This window comes from Solea senegalensis, linkage group LG5, assembly GCF_019176455.1.
Source record: "Solea senegalensis isolate Sse05_10M linkage group LG5, IFAPA_SoseM_1, whole genome shotgun sequence".
In the NCBI taxonomy this organism is placed as follows: Eukaryota; Metazoa; Chordata; class Actinopteri; order Pleuronectiformes; family Soleidae; genus Solea; species Solea senegalensis.
In genome coordinates this window covers 21,523,146-21,541,697 of record NC_058025.1, presented here as the reverse complement: position 1 = coordinate 21,541,697, position 18,552 = coordinate 21,523,146, and the positions used below count along the sequence as shown (strand labels likewise).

The 18,552-nt window shown below is 38.0% G+C and overlaps 1 protein-coding gene across 2 annotated transcripts in view; it reads left to right on the top strand.

Moving 5' to 3' along the window:
• The first annotated feature begins 8,375 nt into the window (after positions 1-8,375).
• The window catches only part of kcnt1b (potassium sodium-activated channel subfamily T member 1b), a 51,190-nt gene continuing 41,013 nt past the window's right edge, over positions 8,376-18,552 (top strand). The window contains exons 1-2 of one of the 2 annotated variants that reach the window (XM_044025734.1): positions 8,376-8,967; positions 16,836-16,874. In XM_044025734.1, the coding sequence (XP_043881669.1) occupies positions 8,822-8,967; positions 16,836-16,874 (185 nt within the window). In that variant the 5' untranslated portion in view covers positions 8,376-8,821. The remainder of the gene's footprint in view (positions 8,968-16,835; positions 16,875-18,552) is intronic. The other variant, XM_044025735.1, reaches the window with a different exon arrangement.

The window sequence follows — 18,552 nt, the reverse complement described above, 5'->3', positions numbered from 1 at the left end:
ATCCGTCTCTGGACCACATTTGTACGTCCATTAGAATAAATGATAAATCCTCCATGTCAGTTAAACGAGAAAAACAACTACTCAGACATCACAAGACCCTTCACATATCAAGTTGTGCCCGTGAAGTTTCCCAGTGTCATGTCACCTAAAAGCCTGTAATGAAAGGCCAAATGTGTTTTTATTGATCCACTTCACAATCAGAGCTTGCAGTGTCAACCATAGGTGTCATTAGTCACCAGCACTATCAGCAGAGTGAGTGGGCTACACTTAATAAATGTTAGATTTGTTCCCATGAGCGGCAGAATGACATGCTGTCAGTTAAAGGATTACTGCTGGTGCCACTGGTGTGAATTAGAGGCTCCAAACATGTTTTCCACATCCTGTCTGTGTTATCACATGAGGGAAAACGTTTCTCAAAGGATTTGTGCAGCCAGTGACCAGTAAGTGAATTTGGACAGTATTTCAAATAGGACAGATACTGTATATAAAGGTTGGCTGCATCAGAAGAATGAGAAGAAGAGAGAGAGAGAGAGAGAGAGAGAGAGAATAATTGAAGACCCTATGAGACATTAATACTGAAACTTCATTAGAATATATTGTGCCTGTGGTTTTGCTAATAGTTTGTGTCTCATTTCTTAACACCGATTAGAGCTCATTATTGTCTCTTTTATGTGTTTTTGTAGTTATAGCAATTATGAGGAGAATAAAGCTGTGCTGGTTCTGTGCCTGTTTGCCTCTTATTTATTTAATTCACCTGACTGAGTTGTTCTTTAGAAATAAAGCTGCTGTGGTTGACTGCATGCTGCTTGGCATTTTGTAAAACATAATTTTCAAATGCCTAGATTAATGGCTGTTTTTCACTTATTTACAAACTATCTTTGCTTGATGAAGAAGAAAGTAATATAAGGTAATGTGATATCACTGCATTTATAGCCATTTTAAGAGTTTAAAGAATATTTTTGCAGTTTTCACAATAATATCATGACAGTACCACAATTTGGTAAGGATATGTCATAAAATGTTCATATTACCCCATATCTGTTTACACTTAGGTGTTTAATTTATGTTATCAGTGTATTGGATGACCACTGAAGTATTGCCTTAAAATAGTGTAACTGGGTGTAATCCCTGAATGATGCTGTGTCGTGAAAATAATAAATACAAGGATAATAAACATTATAAACTAGGACTTTAACTTTTTTTACTTTTTTGTAATAACCTGTGATTTGTTCAAAGACATTTTAATAATTGTTACCTTATTAACAGTGCTACTAGCACTAGAGAGAAACCCTAACCCAAGGAGAAAATATTTAGCTCCTGAAGTAATACCATTATCACCAATGTTAAAATTCAGTGATGTAAATGGGCTGAGCAAAGTCAGCTACAGACTTTTCACAGGAGGCAGATTTATTCCCAATAAGATAATTTGCTCTCTCATCATCTCCTCTTCCTCATATATATACTTCAGACACTGGTATAGTGAAATTAGATTAAGATAGAGCAAGCAATGAGGTGAATCTAATTATTATTATTCTTTAATTTTTATTTGTTTATTGTTATTTGTTTTGTGAGTTGTTTCATAATTCCTCAGCTCCACTCACATATCACATACCCTGGTATATACACAAGAACAGTATTTCTGATTTTTCCTCCAAGTACCACCAGAGGAAGCTCTACCACAGTTTGAGAACCACAGCACTAGGAGTATTCATGACACTTCAGGAAACCACTGAGAGCAAAAGGAAGCTCCGCAAGCTTTTAACTAAAATGTAATAATCTTACATCCATTCTATGTGTAAAGCAACTCAATTTCTATCTCAACGTCTTTTATTTACAATATACCTTTAGATGAGAACACAGTGGTGTCCCTTGCACACAGTTATTTACAGAGAATATTAGGTCATGTCTCTCCACCAAAGCAGGGGGTTTCAATCTGCAGCGAGGGGAGTCTTCCTTGTTTATTGTCGGCTTTCATCGCTAAGATGCTGTGGTTGCTGCAGCTGACACTGTCATATAATATGGTAGAAAAACCTTGTGTGCACCTTCTGCTGGACTAGTTAGAAGGGGTACTTCTTAATAAGTACAGTTTGAAACATAAACTACATACCCTAATAATATAAAATTTCGAATAAAAAGTGACAGTTTTTATTGTGTAGTCACCATCAATACTGTTACTCGATTCCACATATCAAGATCAATACAAACTAGACTGTCAGTTGTAAGTAAAGATGATGAAAAGATTCTCCAACTATTAGTGATAAAAAAAATTGTAACTTCACCCACTTAAAAGGAAACCTTTTATATAGCTGGCAAATGTGAGCTGATTTTCCAATTTCATGCAAATGAGATCTGTATCACTGCTTTTCTGCTAGCTGTCATGCTGGGAGCATTTGTTTTATTAATGAAACTGTGGAATGTGGCCCAACAACGTGCCTGAACGTTCTCAAAGAGGTTTCACAGAAAATGCTTGTTGTTGGAAGAAAATCTTATTCAGCCATTTATTTGAAGGCATGGAAAGCTGCACATTATGTGTTTCTCAGACTGCAGTTGATCTTTTCAGGACACGTATAGAAGATTAAAAGAATGGATGTAATGGCTTCATAGATATTGTAAGACTACATGTTCATTTTTTTGTGTCAAATTAACTGTTTGCTCTGGTAAAGTCACTTTCCCCGAGTGAACATCTTCATTTGTGAGTCAGAAAACAAAGTCATGGCAGTAAATAGGAAGCTGAATCTTTGTTTCCATGAAAATAGCCATTGGCAAAGCAGCAGTGAATGAGGTGCCTATCTAATACGAGTATATTTGTGTGTGTAATGGACACTGCCTAGACATTTTGCCCACAGAAATGCAAGCTTCCTGCCTTAATACGTTTTGACACAGAATGTATCATCGTGGAGCTGAGTTGTGCCCAATGATTTTGAAGCTTTTGGAAGGAGGCAAGATTTCTTTTTAATTATCTATTACATCATCACCGCTGTTATTTTCTCTTAGGTAGCATGTAGCTTGCAAATACAAGTCATTTGATATATTTATGTCATTTTTAACTAGATGTCTATTGCAAACTGATTCTATGAATGGCAGCTCTAAGAAATTTGAATTCATCACGTGATTGTGAGTGATCAGATTACTCATTTCCTGTTTCCTTTTTGTTTTTATCTCTGGAGCTGGGAGTTATGTTGCAGAATCTGTGAACTGTTCACAGAAGCAGAACCAACAGCCTTTTGTGGAAGGATAACTAAGTTATGGTTGGGCTCTGTCACTTGTCAAACTTCAACTTTCAGCCTAGAGAAAGAAATTTGGGGGGAAAAAGCAGCTGTTCTTTCGGGGGTGACATATGAGCTTAAATTTAGAACACAATATTCAATTCTATATATACAGTATATTATTTTATATTGCAATAAAGATATTCATCTTCTTCATCTTTATTCATCTAAAAGCGTTTTCATAAGGAATGACATATCGCTCACAATTAAAAAATACTTATTTATGATGTGAAATTAATCTAGAAATAGCTAAAACAAATAAAAATATTACGTAAATAATAAAACACTGATATAGATTAATGCAGTATATATAATTTAATGTTAAATATAATTCATGAAATTATGTGATCATTATAACCAAATGTCTCTTATTATAAACAAACACACTTAGTATTTTGTCTATATTCTTTCACGTCTCTGCAGCTGCACCTTGGCCACCGGTGCTGTGTTTACAAGAAAACACAAAGAAAACAATATGAAATGGTGGTCCACAGAAAACTGCCGATTTGAGACCTCTCAGTTATATCTATGTTTATGATAATGGTTGTTGATGCTGCATATGCCTTCAGTCAGGGAAAACAAGCAATGTTAATGTAAGAACTGCACATCAGGGACATGGTAACACAAATCTGACTCAGGACAAACCCAAAAACCGAATGTATGTCAGGTTTGTTTCGTGTTTGTTCAGCACTTGGTTTATAGTGTCAGACCTGTTTATGATTATCTATGGCCCAGGAAGCCAATTATACCATTGCAAGTATTTTTTTTAGATCAAAGCATTGACTTTGACTCTGACACACTCAATATGATCCATTGTTAAGCTGGACTTGAAGGTAATATGTCATTGAATCTGAAGCCACTCAGCCCAATGCTTTTCAATGGTTTCAGAATCCACTAGCTTATGTAATGTACTGTACATGTGGAACATGTAAAGGTCAGGATTTGAGCAGCGAAAAGAATTGCAAAAGGGTGATGTCACGAGAGATAAATCCCAGGGTTGTGCTGCCATATTTATAGTCATTATATGCAGAATACATGAATGTTTTTTGCACTGTATTTATTATTGCTATTGATAGATGACTCCTCACAGCTTGCAGTTTGCTACTTCACCACATAGTGTCTCTCAGCTCAAATCTGTCCTTCTGCCACTGATGAACTAATCTCCAACCTTCCTCCTGCATGTCTGTTTCCTTGTAATGTAACAGAGAGACAGCAGTCCGGACACTCACCGACACTTAGATCATACCTCCAGAACAGATTTGATATCTGTTGAATTGATTCAATTATAATATCATAGTCTCCATTGATAAGTATGTTATGAATGCATTAATATTGCCAGACAATGACTGGCAACTAGAGATGGAGTTGGAGATTCACATTATTATCGTTACTGAGGATTTACTTCTGGTATGTGGTACTGATGTTTTAAGTAAAAACCTTGTAAATAGAGATTTTGATTGTCATCCATTATATTGCAACCATCCAAAGTCAGTTGACCACGAGCTGCGAGATAACTTTTGTTGCTCATATAGAGGCCACAAATGTGTGTGATATCAACCGCTTTTACATTGCATTGACAAAAAATACTACACTAACATTGTTGCTCACTGACTCGCTGGTTCATAATCCGCCATACCTCACAGCCAGTTTGGATCCCAGTTCAACCGAGGGTCTTTCTGTGTGGAGCTTGGATATGTGCTCATTTAGAGGGGGCCCCAATCTCGATTGTAAAGCGAACATTGATCGAAACAACGTCACAATCTCGACCTTGAAAAGGTTGAATCAATGATTTAACCACGTCCCCAGCGTGATGTCCTGCAGTTCTTATTGTGAAGTACACTGGTACAAGTGAGATATCGTGACATAAAACCAATGGTCCTAGACTAAACTAGACTAAAGTCCAAAAATGGCAGACCCATAATTATGTGCTAAAAGAGAGAAAAAAATCTATTACAATCAATAATCAAATCAAATGAAGGATTTGGAGAATCGTGAGACCCCTAGTTCTTTCCAAGTACTCCCTCAGTCCAAGGTGATAGAACATGGATGGATGGACATGTTTAAAGCCGAAATACATACAGGATGTGAACTACAATAGCGTTCCAACAATGTTAAACATATTATTTTCTCTGTTTGTTTTAGTTTTCCCAATATCTTTGCCACTAAATCAAATCATGATATACAGTCATGATTATATTGACTGTAAATCATGATTTGGTGTGGCTTAAAAGTGAAAGGTCAAAACAGAAACTTAGCATTAACAGGAAATTAACTCTACCAAATACGTCTTAAAAGTGGGATGCCAATGTTGCATTATTGTTTGCATATACTAGTAAATGTTTGTCAGCCATTGAAGAGACTTATTGTCTTTCTCTTCTCTCCATTTTCCACATCTGTGATTAAATATGTTGCCCTCCACACACAGGTCCATCTATCTAATCCCAAGGTTATCAACAGATAATGTAATGTGTTCCCTGAAGCCTGAACCCAAAAGGCCATGTGCAGTGAATGTGCATGTATCATGTGTTTCCTAAATGCATTACTAATAAGGTTTCTGCTCATGTGGCTCCTCTGATTACGTTTCATCGTCCAATAAATACATCACTGTAAACAGCAAACAGGCCTGTGAAATCATAATAATAAACTAGATGGTGAAATGAACCGTGGATAGCTTTTTTGGGGATTCACTAACAAAGGATAATGAGCTGGGATCTAATACCAAGATTTAGTTTGTAGAAAACGTAGTAAATTTGAATAATGTTTGCAAATTGAAGCAAACATGAAAGGGTCATGGCTCATTGGTTACAACTGTCACTTCCTATTTTGTTCAAAATCTCCCGTCCCCTGTCATTTTCGTGTTTCATTATGATGTTTAAGTCCAGGTTAAGGTCAAATTTATTTATATAGCACATTTGAAAACAACCCACATGCTTTAATGATTAAAGATAAATGAAGCAATAAAATACAATAAAGACGGATGAGAGTGAGATATAAGAGAAAACAAATAAGCCATCCTGAATGTCAGTGTATTTTTAACTGGCTGGTTGTGGTAGTTTAGTGACATTTTACTCTGGGACCATTATGTGCGAACACCATTTCTCTGCTCTCCTCATGTAAACTGCAAATGTATTCTTTGGTATATATGCCCAGTATCTCCATGACAACGAGTCAGGGATGATGATTGGCTATCTTTTCAGCTTCCTCTTGTGACCCAAGTCACACTGAAAATGAGTTGTGCTGCATAATGTTTATTTTCATGATCAATTATTTATTGTCCCAATTAATCGATTAGTTGTTTGGTCCAAAAATGGTATAAAGCCCCAAAAATAGCTAGCAAACCACGCGGGAGTTGCTTGTGAGCAGCTAGCTTCTTAGCGAGACTATTATAATCTCAATGTCAATAAAATTGATGTAGTCTTCCAGTTTGAAAAGTGACGCACACTTTATTTATAACCCATTTTCCTGAAGAATGAATCTGGTCTCAATCACCAGTTTTTGGTCCTCCTTAATAGAAGACGATGTCAGTTTTGTAAATTATGTCCATTTAGAGGAAAATAGAGCTCAAATCACAAATTTGAGGCTTCAGAATGGGAGTTAGTTTTGAAAAGGGAACAATTACATCCACGTTTTGTATACTGTATATGCTAGTTACCTTATGATTTTGCTGAAGCATGTAACATTACAAAATGAGAAAAATGATGTCTCTAAACAGATCCTCAAAAGCTTGCTCAGTGAGCTGACACTGACACCTTTCCATCTCCTGTACTTGCTGTACTTGCTGTTTGTGCCATTAGTGAAATTATAATATTTATTTAATTCTCGTTTAGACTTTTTGAAGTTAATCAATTTCAATTCAGGGTTAAGAAGACAAAATATTTTCATATTTTGGGCCCAGCACTCACACAGTTGTGCTAGAACATATTGCTCTTCTAGGATTTATTTTCTTTCTTCAACTGGCAAATAATCTGCCAGTTTTGGTGCCAGAATTTGACACCAAGAAGTGGTATCAAATGGCTCTGTAGCGCCCCCTAAGGTGAAACTCGGATGGAGAAATCCGAAACCAAGTTGCACCATATTTCACTAAACTTGGCCCCAACTCAACAGGAAGAATGCCATTTTGACTTTGGCATCCATACTGGCGATTTGCACTTTTCATAAATGAATGAGCATGTTAATCGTAGCGACATTATTGGTATGATATTACTGACTTTTGACCATTCAAATGAGACAAATCAGCATATGGAAACTGAGACATGGGCATAGCGCCTCCTGCTGGCAGGGCAGTGGCTATTAATTGCATAAGTTATTATAAGCGAGAAGACCCGGGTTCGAGCCCCGGTTGGAACAAGGGCCTTTCTGCATGGAGTTTGCATGTTCTCCCCGTGTGTGCGTGGGTTCTCTCCGGGTTCTCCGGCTTCCTCCCACAGTCCAAAAACATGCAATGTGGGGATTAGGTAAATTGGACACTCTCTAGGAGTGAGTGTGAGAGTGAATGGTTGTTTGTCTCTAGTTGTGTGTGGCCCTGCGATGGACTGGCGAACTGTCCAGGGTGTACCCCGCCTATCGCCCGATGTAGCTGAGATTGGCACAGCACCCCCCGCGACCCTCTGGTGGGGGATAAAGCGGTTAGATACTGACCGACTGACACTTGTTTGCAGTTATATAGTTGATACAAATGGACTTGTATCTTGTGTCAGTGTACTGTACACATATTCTCTAAGGGAGCCTTGCACACACTTGTATTTGCATTAGATTTGCTCAGATTTATTTAATCCATTGACTTTTCCCTATTTTTCCCTAAAAGAGATTTCAAAGAATAATAAATCAAATATTCTCATGTTTTGTTTACAGAACAAACACAAATTGATGTGAGAGATATGTGTTCCTTGTGTTGGAAGCTTGACTTTGACAGAGGATGTAGTTCAGTTGTGACGTGTGTTTCTATGCAAACCTGACATGAGTGTTTGTCTACAGGCTTCAGGCCACCTGCTCTCTGCTCTGCGGTTTTGTCATTATCCTCTGTCTCTTTGTTTACAGTCAGAGCACAACAACATTTGAAGGAGGCTGAATTATGAGTTTAGATTATTTATTTATTTGCATCTAATGTAAAAAAAAACAAAAAACAGTCTAGAATTGGAAAAAAACACGGAACAGGTGGATGAAATGGATTATTATATTTGACTGTGTTATGTAAGTTATGTAAGCCGCCGGAGAGACCGATGCGTTGGTTGAGCGCTTGACGTTACTTCGTGGCGACGCGTGTATCTAAGGCGCACGAGGACCTTTATCTCCACCAGGGATGGAGGAGAACTCAGCTCCATGAGCAGGAGGAGACGTGGCGATGCTCTGCTCATTGAGCCTCTGAGCTCCCTGTGATGTGATGCGGCAGCAGAGCGGGAGACCGTAAGCTCTCCCTCCGCCTTCGTGCAGAAACATTGAAACTGAGGATGCGGTTTTTCAGCGTCGGTCGCTGAGCTTTCTGCAGTTGACACCAGGAGGAAGACACATATTGGCCGCGCTCCGGTGGAAGCATCACACTCGGCGGGCAGGCAACCATGGCGGGCGCAAAGCTGACGCCTTCGCCCTCGGAGATCGACCCAGACGTGAAGACCGAGGTGCAGAAAACACCAGAGCCCACATGGGTCAACCCCTCCAATCCTCTCCGGACCGTAGACTCTTTTGGGAGCGATGCGGGCCAAAGGTAACTGCCGCAGATCCGCACCAGAGTGGCATGTTTCTGAACGCATCTCGCTTGCACACACGCATGCAGCATCCGCCGAATAACACGATGCGCGGTGCATCACGTCTACTAAATAACTTGTAATGTATCCTCACGCAAAAGTTGCGTTGTGATCTTTATCCCACCTGAACCAATAAATTGACATTGCCCACTCATATTGATAGGCATGTGAATAATGACATAATCGTTACGAGGTGACAGCAGTGAGCCAGTTATTATGAGTCAGTTTCAGGACTGAAGCTGTCATTGCTCTCTGTCAGCGTGGATGGGATTCATTCAGTGGCTGCAGTGTATACAGTGATTACATAATTCAAAGGATGCTGCATTTGCATTACAATTTTATGACTCTTCGTGTTCTAATAAATAAGTTATTTTTCTCCATCACATACATCCAAGCCTGAATTCAAATGCAAACCACAGGCGATGATGTTGACATTCCTCCAAGTTCCAATTAAAAACCTGCATGTTATATTCTCTCTATAACCTGTCTGCATATTTAAAGACACTTCTACCATTTGATAGACAAATTAGATTGTGGTTTGTGCAAATCGGGTCAAGCCTGTAACAACTGAGGGAGACATGCAGATGAGAATTCTGTGTTGCTAGTTACATGGGCTCAGTTTGGCTGGAAATAGAGAGTGTCCCTGTTTGGCAGTGTTTCAGACAACAGTGTGCTGGTGGAATTAGTCTCTGTCAGTATTTCTCCTTTTATTATTTGAGGCATGTCATTTGCATTTGGCATGAGATACAATATAGGTTATAGGTTACATTGTGATCATGAGGCTCTAATGTCTAATGAGATATCAATAATATAAACAGCATTTTAGACATATTTTGTGCGTGCGAGACACGTTTTTTTAGTAAAAGTTGGGATCGTGACTTTTTTCACATAACATGCTGAATTTTCAGTTTTTAGGCAGCCATTTTGTTAATGCTAATTTGATGGTTAAAAACTGAAAATTTAGGTCAGGTCAGGTTCTTTTACTAAGAAATGTTTCTAGAGTGTTATGCGGTGCCTTTTCCAGAAGTGTGTCAAACTATCTGTGGTTATATGAACCAGGTTATTGGACACGGTCTGAATAAAATGTATAGACATTGCAGCACTGATCTGTAATATTCTTTTTCTTGTTATGCAATGATATATTAGCTGATTGTGCAGCATTTCATTAACACTTCACCCGCAATAAGGATTGATTAGTTTTTGATGGTTAAAGTTAAAGGGCTGTGCTGTTGATTACATTATTGATTAATTGAAAGTTGCCCATATAATGTCAGAAAATGGTGAAGCATGCCAATCTTTGATGTTTTGACAAAACTCAGAATGACAAAAAGAGCTATTTATGAGATTGATTAATTATCAAATATAAGTGGCTGAAATCAGTAGCTGTAATAGCTTATTAAACCATTCATCGCTATGGTAGCAGACTGTAAAGGTTTGGAAGTACACTTCTTTTAAATGGCTGTTCACACTTCTCTGTTTTGATTTTTTCTTATCAGTATTTGTGAAGCACCTTGTTTTTATAATCACTTAGAACATTGGAATCTCACGTTTCTACAATAGGCGACCTTTAATCACCTTTACTCCTCGTCTTCCCATTCTAGAAAGCAATTATGTCTCAGCTAAACCTTTCCAATCCCTGTGGCTGATTACGTATCTGTGCAAAGCATTCCCTTAGGGCAAAATTTCTCCCGCTTAGCTGTTGTTTTTTTTCTGTGATGTATCTGGAAGGAGTTACAGAGCTCACAGTGTCATCCAAAGTCCTAAGAATGGAGGTGGATTAGGCTTAAAATGTGTCAAGTATACCTTACGCTGGGTTAAATTTTAGTTAGCTAAATTTGTGAGGGTGGTTTTTGGAATATAAGCATTTCTTGAATGTCGTCTTTTCTGATGTTTTTGATAATCATGACATTTGTGTGGCAGTAAATCCTGGCACAAAGCACTCAGTGTTTTCGTTGTACTAACAAGAGTAGCATATACCATAGTAATTCAGCAAAGGATTCACAAAATGATGACGACTACAGGGAGTTGTGTTTCATTAACGTATCCTCTCACCTCTGGTTTCCCGTCTTCCTCTTCACCATTGACTGTCCACTAATATCCGTAAAACTCATGAAAAAAGACTACAGGGATGATGCAAATATATCATTTATCATTAGCAACACTGACAGGGAATAATAAGCATGAAATATGGCATATGCAGTGATGAAGCTCATGGTGTTAAGAAGCTGACTGCTGGATCTGTTGGTGTGTTAAAAATGTCACAGTGAGTCAGCTGACAGCTGCTCGGAGCAAATTGGCTGTCACAATCCGTTGAATTGGCCCTGGGTTACCAGATTTTCCCAAAAACATAGATTTCATTTGTTATATATAAGTGTTTCTGAATGCCACCACAGGCTGACAAGATGTCAGGAATCAGAGAGTACTCTACTTTGTGAAATGTTATCACTGTAGGGTTTGTGTCCAGCTGGCTCAAGAACAATATGAGGAGAGAGAGATAATCAATACTGTGGTTCGATCGTGCAAGACGGAACTCATTTATTTCAGCATAATGATCTATACCCTGGAAATCCTCTTTAAATGTGTGTATGAAGGATACTCCATAAACCATTGGCATCCAAATATTGTAGGCAGTGTCTATCTACAGTTAATGAAACATGGAGGTTTGACAGCAGAAATGGCCAAAACAGAAATCTGAACAGATTTATTTTGGTCATCATCATATTGCAACTCCTTGAACAATCTGCCTGAAAAAATAACACATTTGGAGAATGGAGCTCATTAAAAAAAAAATCAATTTAGTGTAAGTTTATTAAATCTGAATTCATCTGTGTATCGTTGTCTGTTTTAATCTATGTTATGCTCCCTTTTCGTTATATCCTGGCACATTTTTGTTATCCCCTTGTAGGCACTCCTAATGTAGTTATCCTTTCGAAATGACAAATTCTAATTGTTATATAATACATTTTAAATGTTTTATAATTTTTGGAGCATGAGAGGATTGCCTAAATGTTCCCCCACCTATTATACGATCTATCCTAAGATAATTCAACTGGCTTAATGTTAATGTTAAACCTGCAGATGTGAATACTCAGTCATGATTGGATCAAAACAGTCACATGACACATGCAGTTAGAAGACAATAAAAAAGTGTATATTGTAATGTGAAAAAAGGTGTTGTTGTCACCATAACTTGTGTTAGTGTTAGTTTGTGTCATGATTTCCTTCATGCTTACAACATTAATTTCTGTATAAATTTGTCTTAATCTGTATTCTTGAGTTTCTCTAAAGTGTCCATGGTCTTGAGTAATGAGTCTTCATTCGTCTGTAGTGTCTAAATAAGAATTACTTCATGTGTTAGCAGGAGTCACTTGGGAAATAGCAGGTAAAGAACAGGTTTCAATAAACTCTCAGATTAGTGTCGATGTAATGAGAGAAGCACCTCATTAGAATTGGCAGGATGGAGTTGTCTTTTTGTGAAACTCTTCTCCACTCGTCGTTTATAAGCTCTACTATTTCCTATTGTCTTTACAGTAGCACATTGCTGTATTGTAGCTGTCCACTTAACATACAATGTTTTATGCATGTTTTTATCGTCACTATCTCAGTGATAGAGTGTAATTTGTCTGCAGTTTTCTGATTTCTATTCTGCGTTCTTTGGTAAATGGTGCTGCTCAATTACATTGTGATTGTAAGAGAGTTGTCCTCCCATTTGTCTTTGTGTCTTTATAAATAGCACTCTTGCTTTTCACTGAACAATTTTGCCATCATTTTAATTCGAGTACCCATGTCTAATGAGGGGGTTTGCATGTGGTGTTTCTTGTGGTAAATTAGATGTTGTTCAAGTTTGCTGTTCATTAAACCAGGAGGGAGAAATCTCTCAGTTGCTGACTGTGGAATCATTCAAAAATAACAAGATCCCAGGTTACACTGAACAGCATGCAAGTCTTTGTAACACTGAGATACTGTGTGTGTGTATACCTGTATTTCTTACCTCTTTAGGACTTTTTCTGGCATAAACACTGACCTTGTTAGGACCATTAGCCCTTATGAAGACCAAAACCTGGTCCATATGTGACAGAAGCTAATTACTGAGGTATTGGACTAGATTAGTCAGTGCAGTGTCCTAAGAAGAATAATTGCACAAAGCTGCGTATGTGTGTGTTTACACAGTATGTGACACTTGTGTTCATGTAGGTCAGCTCATCGATCAAAACAGTTCTCACTTGTCTTTTCCAGCTTATTAAAAAGCACCAGTTAGTCCCGTAGCATATAATCAATGTGAGTACTTAAAGAAGAAGGAAGTGCAATATTGGGGGAAAAAAGCTGCCAGATTCAGCTCATGCTGTATGTAAACAGTGTCTGTACTGAATTTGAGCTGTGCTAAATCTCAGCAGAAAGTGTGAAGGAGCACTAACACAGGTTTTCTAAAAGTGGCTTGATTGCACAAGACCAACAAGTGAAGCATTCTGATCTTCAGAGCAGATGCCATGGCTTGTGTAAAACCCAGTATACATTGTACAGTGTTGGGCTTTCCCAGATGAAAGCTGCCAATGTGAAACAATCACGGCAATCCCTTTGATCGTGTCTCCTCAATCGAGAGGTTCAAAAATAGCTGTTGTCACAGTCCTGGAGGCAGAATGTAAACGGTATGTTGCACAGTGTGTGTGTGGGGGATTTTCTTTGGAATTCTTTCTGCACACATAAACAGAATGATTGCCACAGAAAGGCTGATTCTCTGCTGGTCCACTGGTGCATGCTAATTGCATCGCCGACTTGTGTCGCAGCTGATGATGCAACTGATGGCGTTGCCAAGTGGCATACACTGTATTGTGTCGTAGCTTACGATTCATTAGGTTTCAGCATCAAAATAAACATCAATGTAGAGCTGCAACTAACGATTATTTTCATAATTAAAGATTAATCGTTTGGTCCATAAAATATCAGAAAACCTTAAAAATGTTCATTGGTTTTCGTCAAACCTGGAAGTGATGATGTTCTCAAATGTCTTGTTTTGTCCTCAAACCAAAATGATTAACTTTTAATGATTCCTTTGTTATCCAGAGCAAAGAAATGAAGAAAATATTCACATTTGAGACGCTTAAACAATCGGAATTGTTGTTTTAAACATGAAAAAAGCTTCAAACCGATCAATCGGTTATCAAAATAGTTGTTGATTAATTTAGTAATCGATTAATTGTTTCAGCTCTACATCAATGTCACAGATATTTCGCTTTTTTGTCTGGGAATGGACACAAGTGGCATCCTATAGATGCCATCTCTAACGTGCACATTTCACACAATGATCTAAAATTGAGTTTGAGAAAGGACTGAAGTGAAAGATGGAAAAGTGTAACCACTAGAACATTACCACTCTCCATGGTCCTCTTTTTCTTTTGTGTGTCGTTCCAGACCTTTACCATGTATTAGCTTGCCAGGTAGTTAACTGACACATTGATTTATGGAGTGTGAAGTGGTTGTGAAACCAAAATGACTCAAAGGAGTAACACAAGCAGAAAGGCAAACATTTTCAATAGGAATTGTCACTTTGTTGTGGGTTTACATGCATTTAAAAACCCATTTATACTGTACTGCTTAATTCAGGTGTAATAGTGGTACAGTATATGATAGAAACTGGCCATCTCTCTGAGAATGATACCTTTCATATAAAGATAAATTCTCATTCATAATGTATGAAAATGTATACTTCCCTATTTCATACGCTTGGACAGGAGAACTTGAGCTGTGTGTGAAGTGTCGTTGATGTGAAGAAGTTGGTGCGCGTTCATACGCAGGTAAACACAACAGACTGAAAACTACCACTCCCATTTGTCCTTCAAAGTGGCGCAGAGATGATGTATGTGTCTAAGATCCCATCCCACTTAATATCAGTTAGTGTTCGAGGCAGTTCTCAGTGCATGTAATTGTACTTGTGCTGGTCGTTTTGCATCGTTATCTCCGCTGCTCAGCTACAGAGGTGAGAATTGCTTTTCGTCTTTGCTGTACATCTCATGATTACACTCGGACTTCAAGGGCATTATGGTGTTAGCTGCATGAATATTTGGATTTTTTTTTGGTTTTTGGTTTATGTTAAAGATAAGGAGAAAGAGAGGCGTGCATCAGTGAATCAGCTAATGGAGGCTCATTTTAAAGCTCTTAGCAGCCAGATAGCATCTTTTATTGCAGAGTTGTTCATTGGTGTGATGTCGTATTTCTGATAAACAGACTCATTCTATACTGTATTTCCAATGTGAACCTACAGTACTTTTATTAGGTTCTGTTTGACCCTAATAATTACGCTGATAGCCTTTCTAGTGGCAAGTGTTTTTAGCCAAATAGCTTAAAAATAAGTGTTACTCTGCCACATACTGTACACTACATCAGTCTGTTGCATATTTGTGAAAGCAGTTCAACTTTTTAAATATCAAATACGAAATTCAAATGCATCTTTAATCTCCCTAATATCGTTTCAAAATTGAATATTAAACAGAATCTGTTTTCTTTCTTCTTCTTTTTAAATGCAACATACAGTGTGATTGATAATTAAAATCCTCATATGACACTTTTTTTTGTAATTTTTAGTATGGTTGCAACTAAAGTAACATTGGAAATGTTCATATTTTGCCACTAAAAGCCCTTTGACTTCAGTGATATCCCAAAAGTGGTGATCTAATTAATCCTGTGGGAGTGATGATGGAGGCTGCTCTTTTGCAAATGGTTCTTTATTAGTTACTCAAAAAGGTATAAGATCTCTTGTGACCTACAGTGGCTGCTTCCTGGAATAAATGCACAATCCATTAGTCAATTTTTAAAGAAAGGTTAATGGTATGATGACGTTTTCTTCCTTCATCATAAAGCATTAACGCTTCAACCGGCAAATAATGACCATTGGTTTTTAAAGAAATTCCTTCACTCTTTCTAATTAATAGTTTTGACCAAACGACAGCTTTTGTTTTCATGACACAAAAACTGCTTAATGTAATACAATCCAAGTATTTTATTATACAGCATTATCAGACAGAAATGTTTGGAAGAATAAAGATAATACGATGTAGGAAATGGATAATCTGAGTCACACTTTTAATTTTAAATCATGGCTCATTTTCAGTTTACATTGAACCATAAAATGCACCTGAATGATCGGTTGATGGAGCAGTGACAACGTTAAAACACTGAATAAACAAGTCACATATTGGTTTTGTCTGGATCGCTTTGTACCTTTAACCCCTAGTCATTAAAATCAATATCTGAGTATGTCTCTCTGTCTGTCAATGTCCCTCAGTGTTACAGACTTCCCTGTTCTTCCTCTGGTCATCTCAGTGTAGCAACCATTGACTGAGTCACAGGGTGTGTCCACTGATCCCCTGTGGTTTGCATTAGGTGTCCCATCTGTTCTCAAGTCAACTGAAACGTTACTGTATATTTTTAAATGAAGTCAGTACATAATCTGTACATGTGTCCTGTGAATTAAACTCTGACTACATTTATTTCCTGCCATGCTCAGGAAATAAAATTCACTGTAGAGTTTGAAGATGACTCAACGAAACCTTGGTGGAAAAGTCTTGGGTATAACCAACATGGTGAATATGTTCGGGTTTTAATGATATTCTACAAAGAATATAAACTAGTTTACGTGGCTCTCTGTGATACTTCTGCACAAAAAGTCAGATTCTCCCTCAAGGTAATGCAATTGTTGTATCTGAGCTGGGATGAACACTGACTGCAGTGGGATCCTTTTCTTGCTGTTCATCCTTTTCCTTCCCTTTCCTGTTTTGACAACCTCACTCTCTCCTAATCTGTGCCTGTCTGTGTCCATGTGTGCCGCATCCAGGTATCAGGAGGAGTACAGTATGGACTCAACCAATGCCCAGTAAGTCTCTGGCAGCATCATGCTTGCATTGCATGGATTGTGACCTGCTGTGGTAACTGTACACAGGACTGATCATGAACTGTTCTCAAGCACAAAAGCACCATTTACTTTTAAATTTAACAAACTTGTACTGTATGTGGACATGGATGTAGTGCCTCTCGGACAGGAAAGGAGTTGGGCTTGTAACCGGAGGGTTGCTGGTTCAAATCCTGGGAAGGGTTAAGGGCTGGGGTGGCCCTGAACAAGGCACCCAGTCCCACTGCTTCTGCACTTGGCTTGTTTGTGTTCACTACTGGTGTGTATAAGGATGGGTCAAATTCACAATCACTAATTGGTATGTGTGTGTGTGTGCAAACATAACACATTTTAATTCTAATTGTCTATGTTTTAGAGTAACATTTGCCATTATCATCACAGTTGACAATGTGTATTGTGGTTATGACTGATTGAAAAGCGGGTAATAACCCATTCATTGCGGCTGCCTTTTCAACAGTTGTCGTGACAAAGACTCTTCACAGATTCAGCCACACCACAATTCATGGTGAAAAGGCGGCTTGTGTGTGTGTGGTTTAAATTACAAATTATTAATCTAGTTTGTTATGCACACCAGTCTTCACTCTGATTGTACTGTAACATCTGCTTGAAACATCAATCATGTGAGCAGAGAGAGAATCTTGAAAAGCTTATATTGGTGAAATGTTTGCTGAAATCTCCATCACCATCAATTGCTGTTACCTTTGCACGCTGCTGACTGTGAGAATGTTTATGCCTTTTTTTCAGCTGTTGTAATAGTTTCAAGTGTACAGTAAGGCCTTTATTGCAGTGAACTGAGCTGTCTGAGTGATGGTGAAGCTGCTGGGTGTGGTGATAAAAGAGTTGAAGCACGGAGGACCTATCAGTAACTTGAAAATTGTCTGATTTCATTCATAATTTGTGGACCTTCCCTTTTTAAATTCTTAAAGTACTGGTTAAATGTGTGTACATCCACTGCAGCAAATTGATCTGTGCTGTTTGGTTTGGTCAAGAAAACGACAGCGGCTTGGAAACAACCATTAAATCAGTTCCAAAAGTACAAATAATTGAATGATGTCAAACTTGGAATGCTCTTCATGAAATGTAGTCTGTGAAGCTCACAAAGATGTACTGGAAAGTGTACGCATTAGGAGTAAAATGACAAGTGCTTTCAAATTCTAAAGAACGTTTTTTCAGCTTTGACTTGGGTTTATTGCTTCCACTTATCTTAAAAGTACTTATTAAGTCGAAAAACATCAAAAATATATTCAATGAGAGCAAACCAAGGTCGAGCAAAGGTGGGAAAGGACATCAACAAAATCAGTGACTCAGACAGGAGGTTAAATTGGTCATGTTGGACTGTGAACCGACTTGATGTAATGCTTTAATATTCATTTGGTGAAAATATAATGTAAAAAATTATAGATCATCCGTCTGTTTGCCACATCCTGTTCAGCATTGCAAGTATGTTATTTAATGTAGATTGTAGCTCCTCTGAGTCTGTAGTGTGTCATTTCTAGAGCTACCACCAAGTAACACATTTTAAAAAGTGAATTTACAACATTGCAATTTGTTTAAAATGACCTTTACTACCTCCTATACAGTCTAAGATCTTCTTTTTACTGTCATATAGCAGCCACTGGCAGAACTGATTCTCACGCTTCAC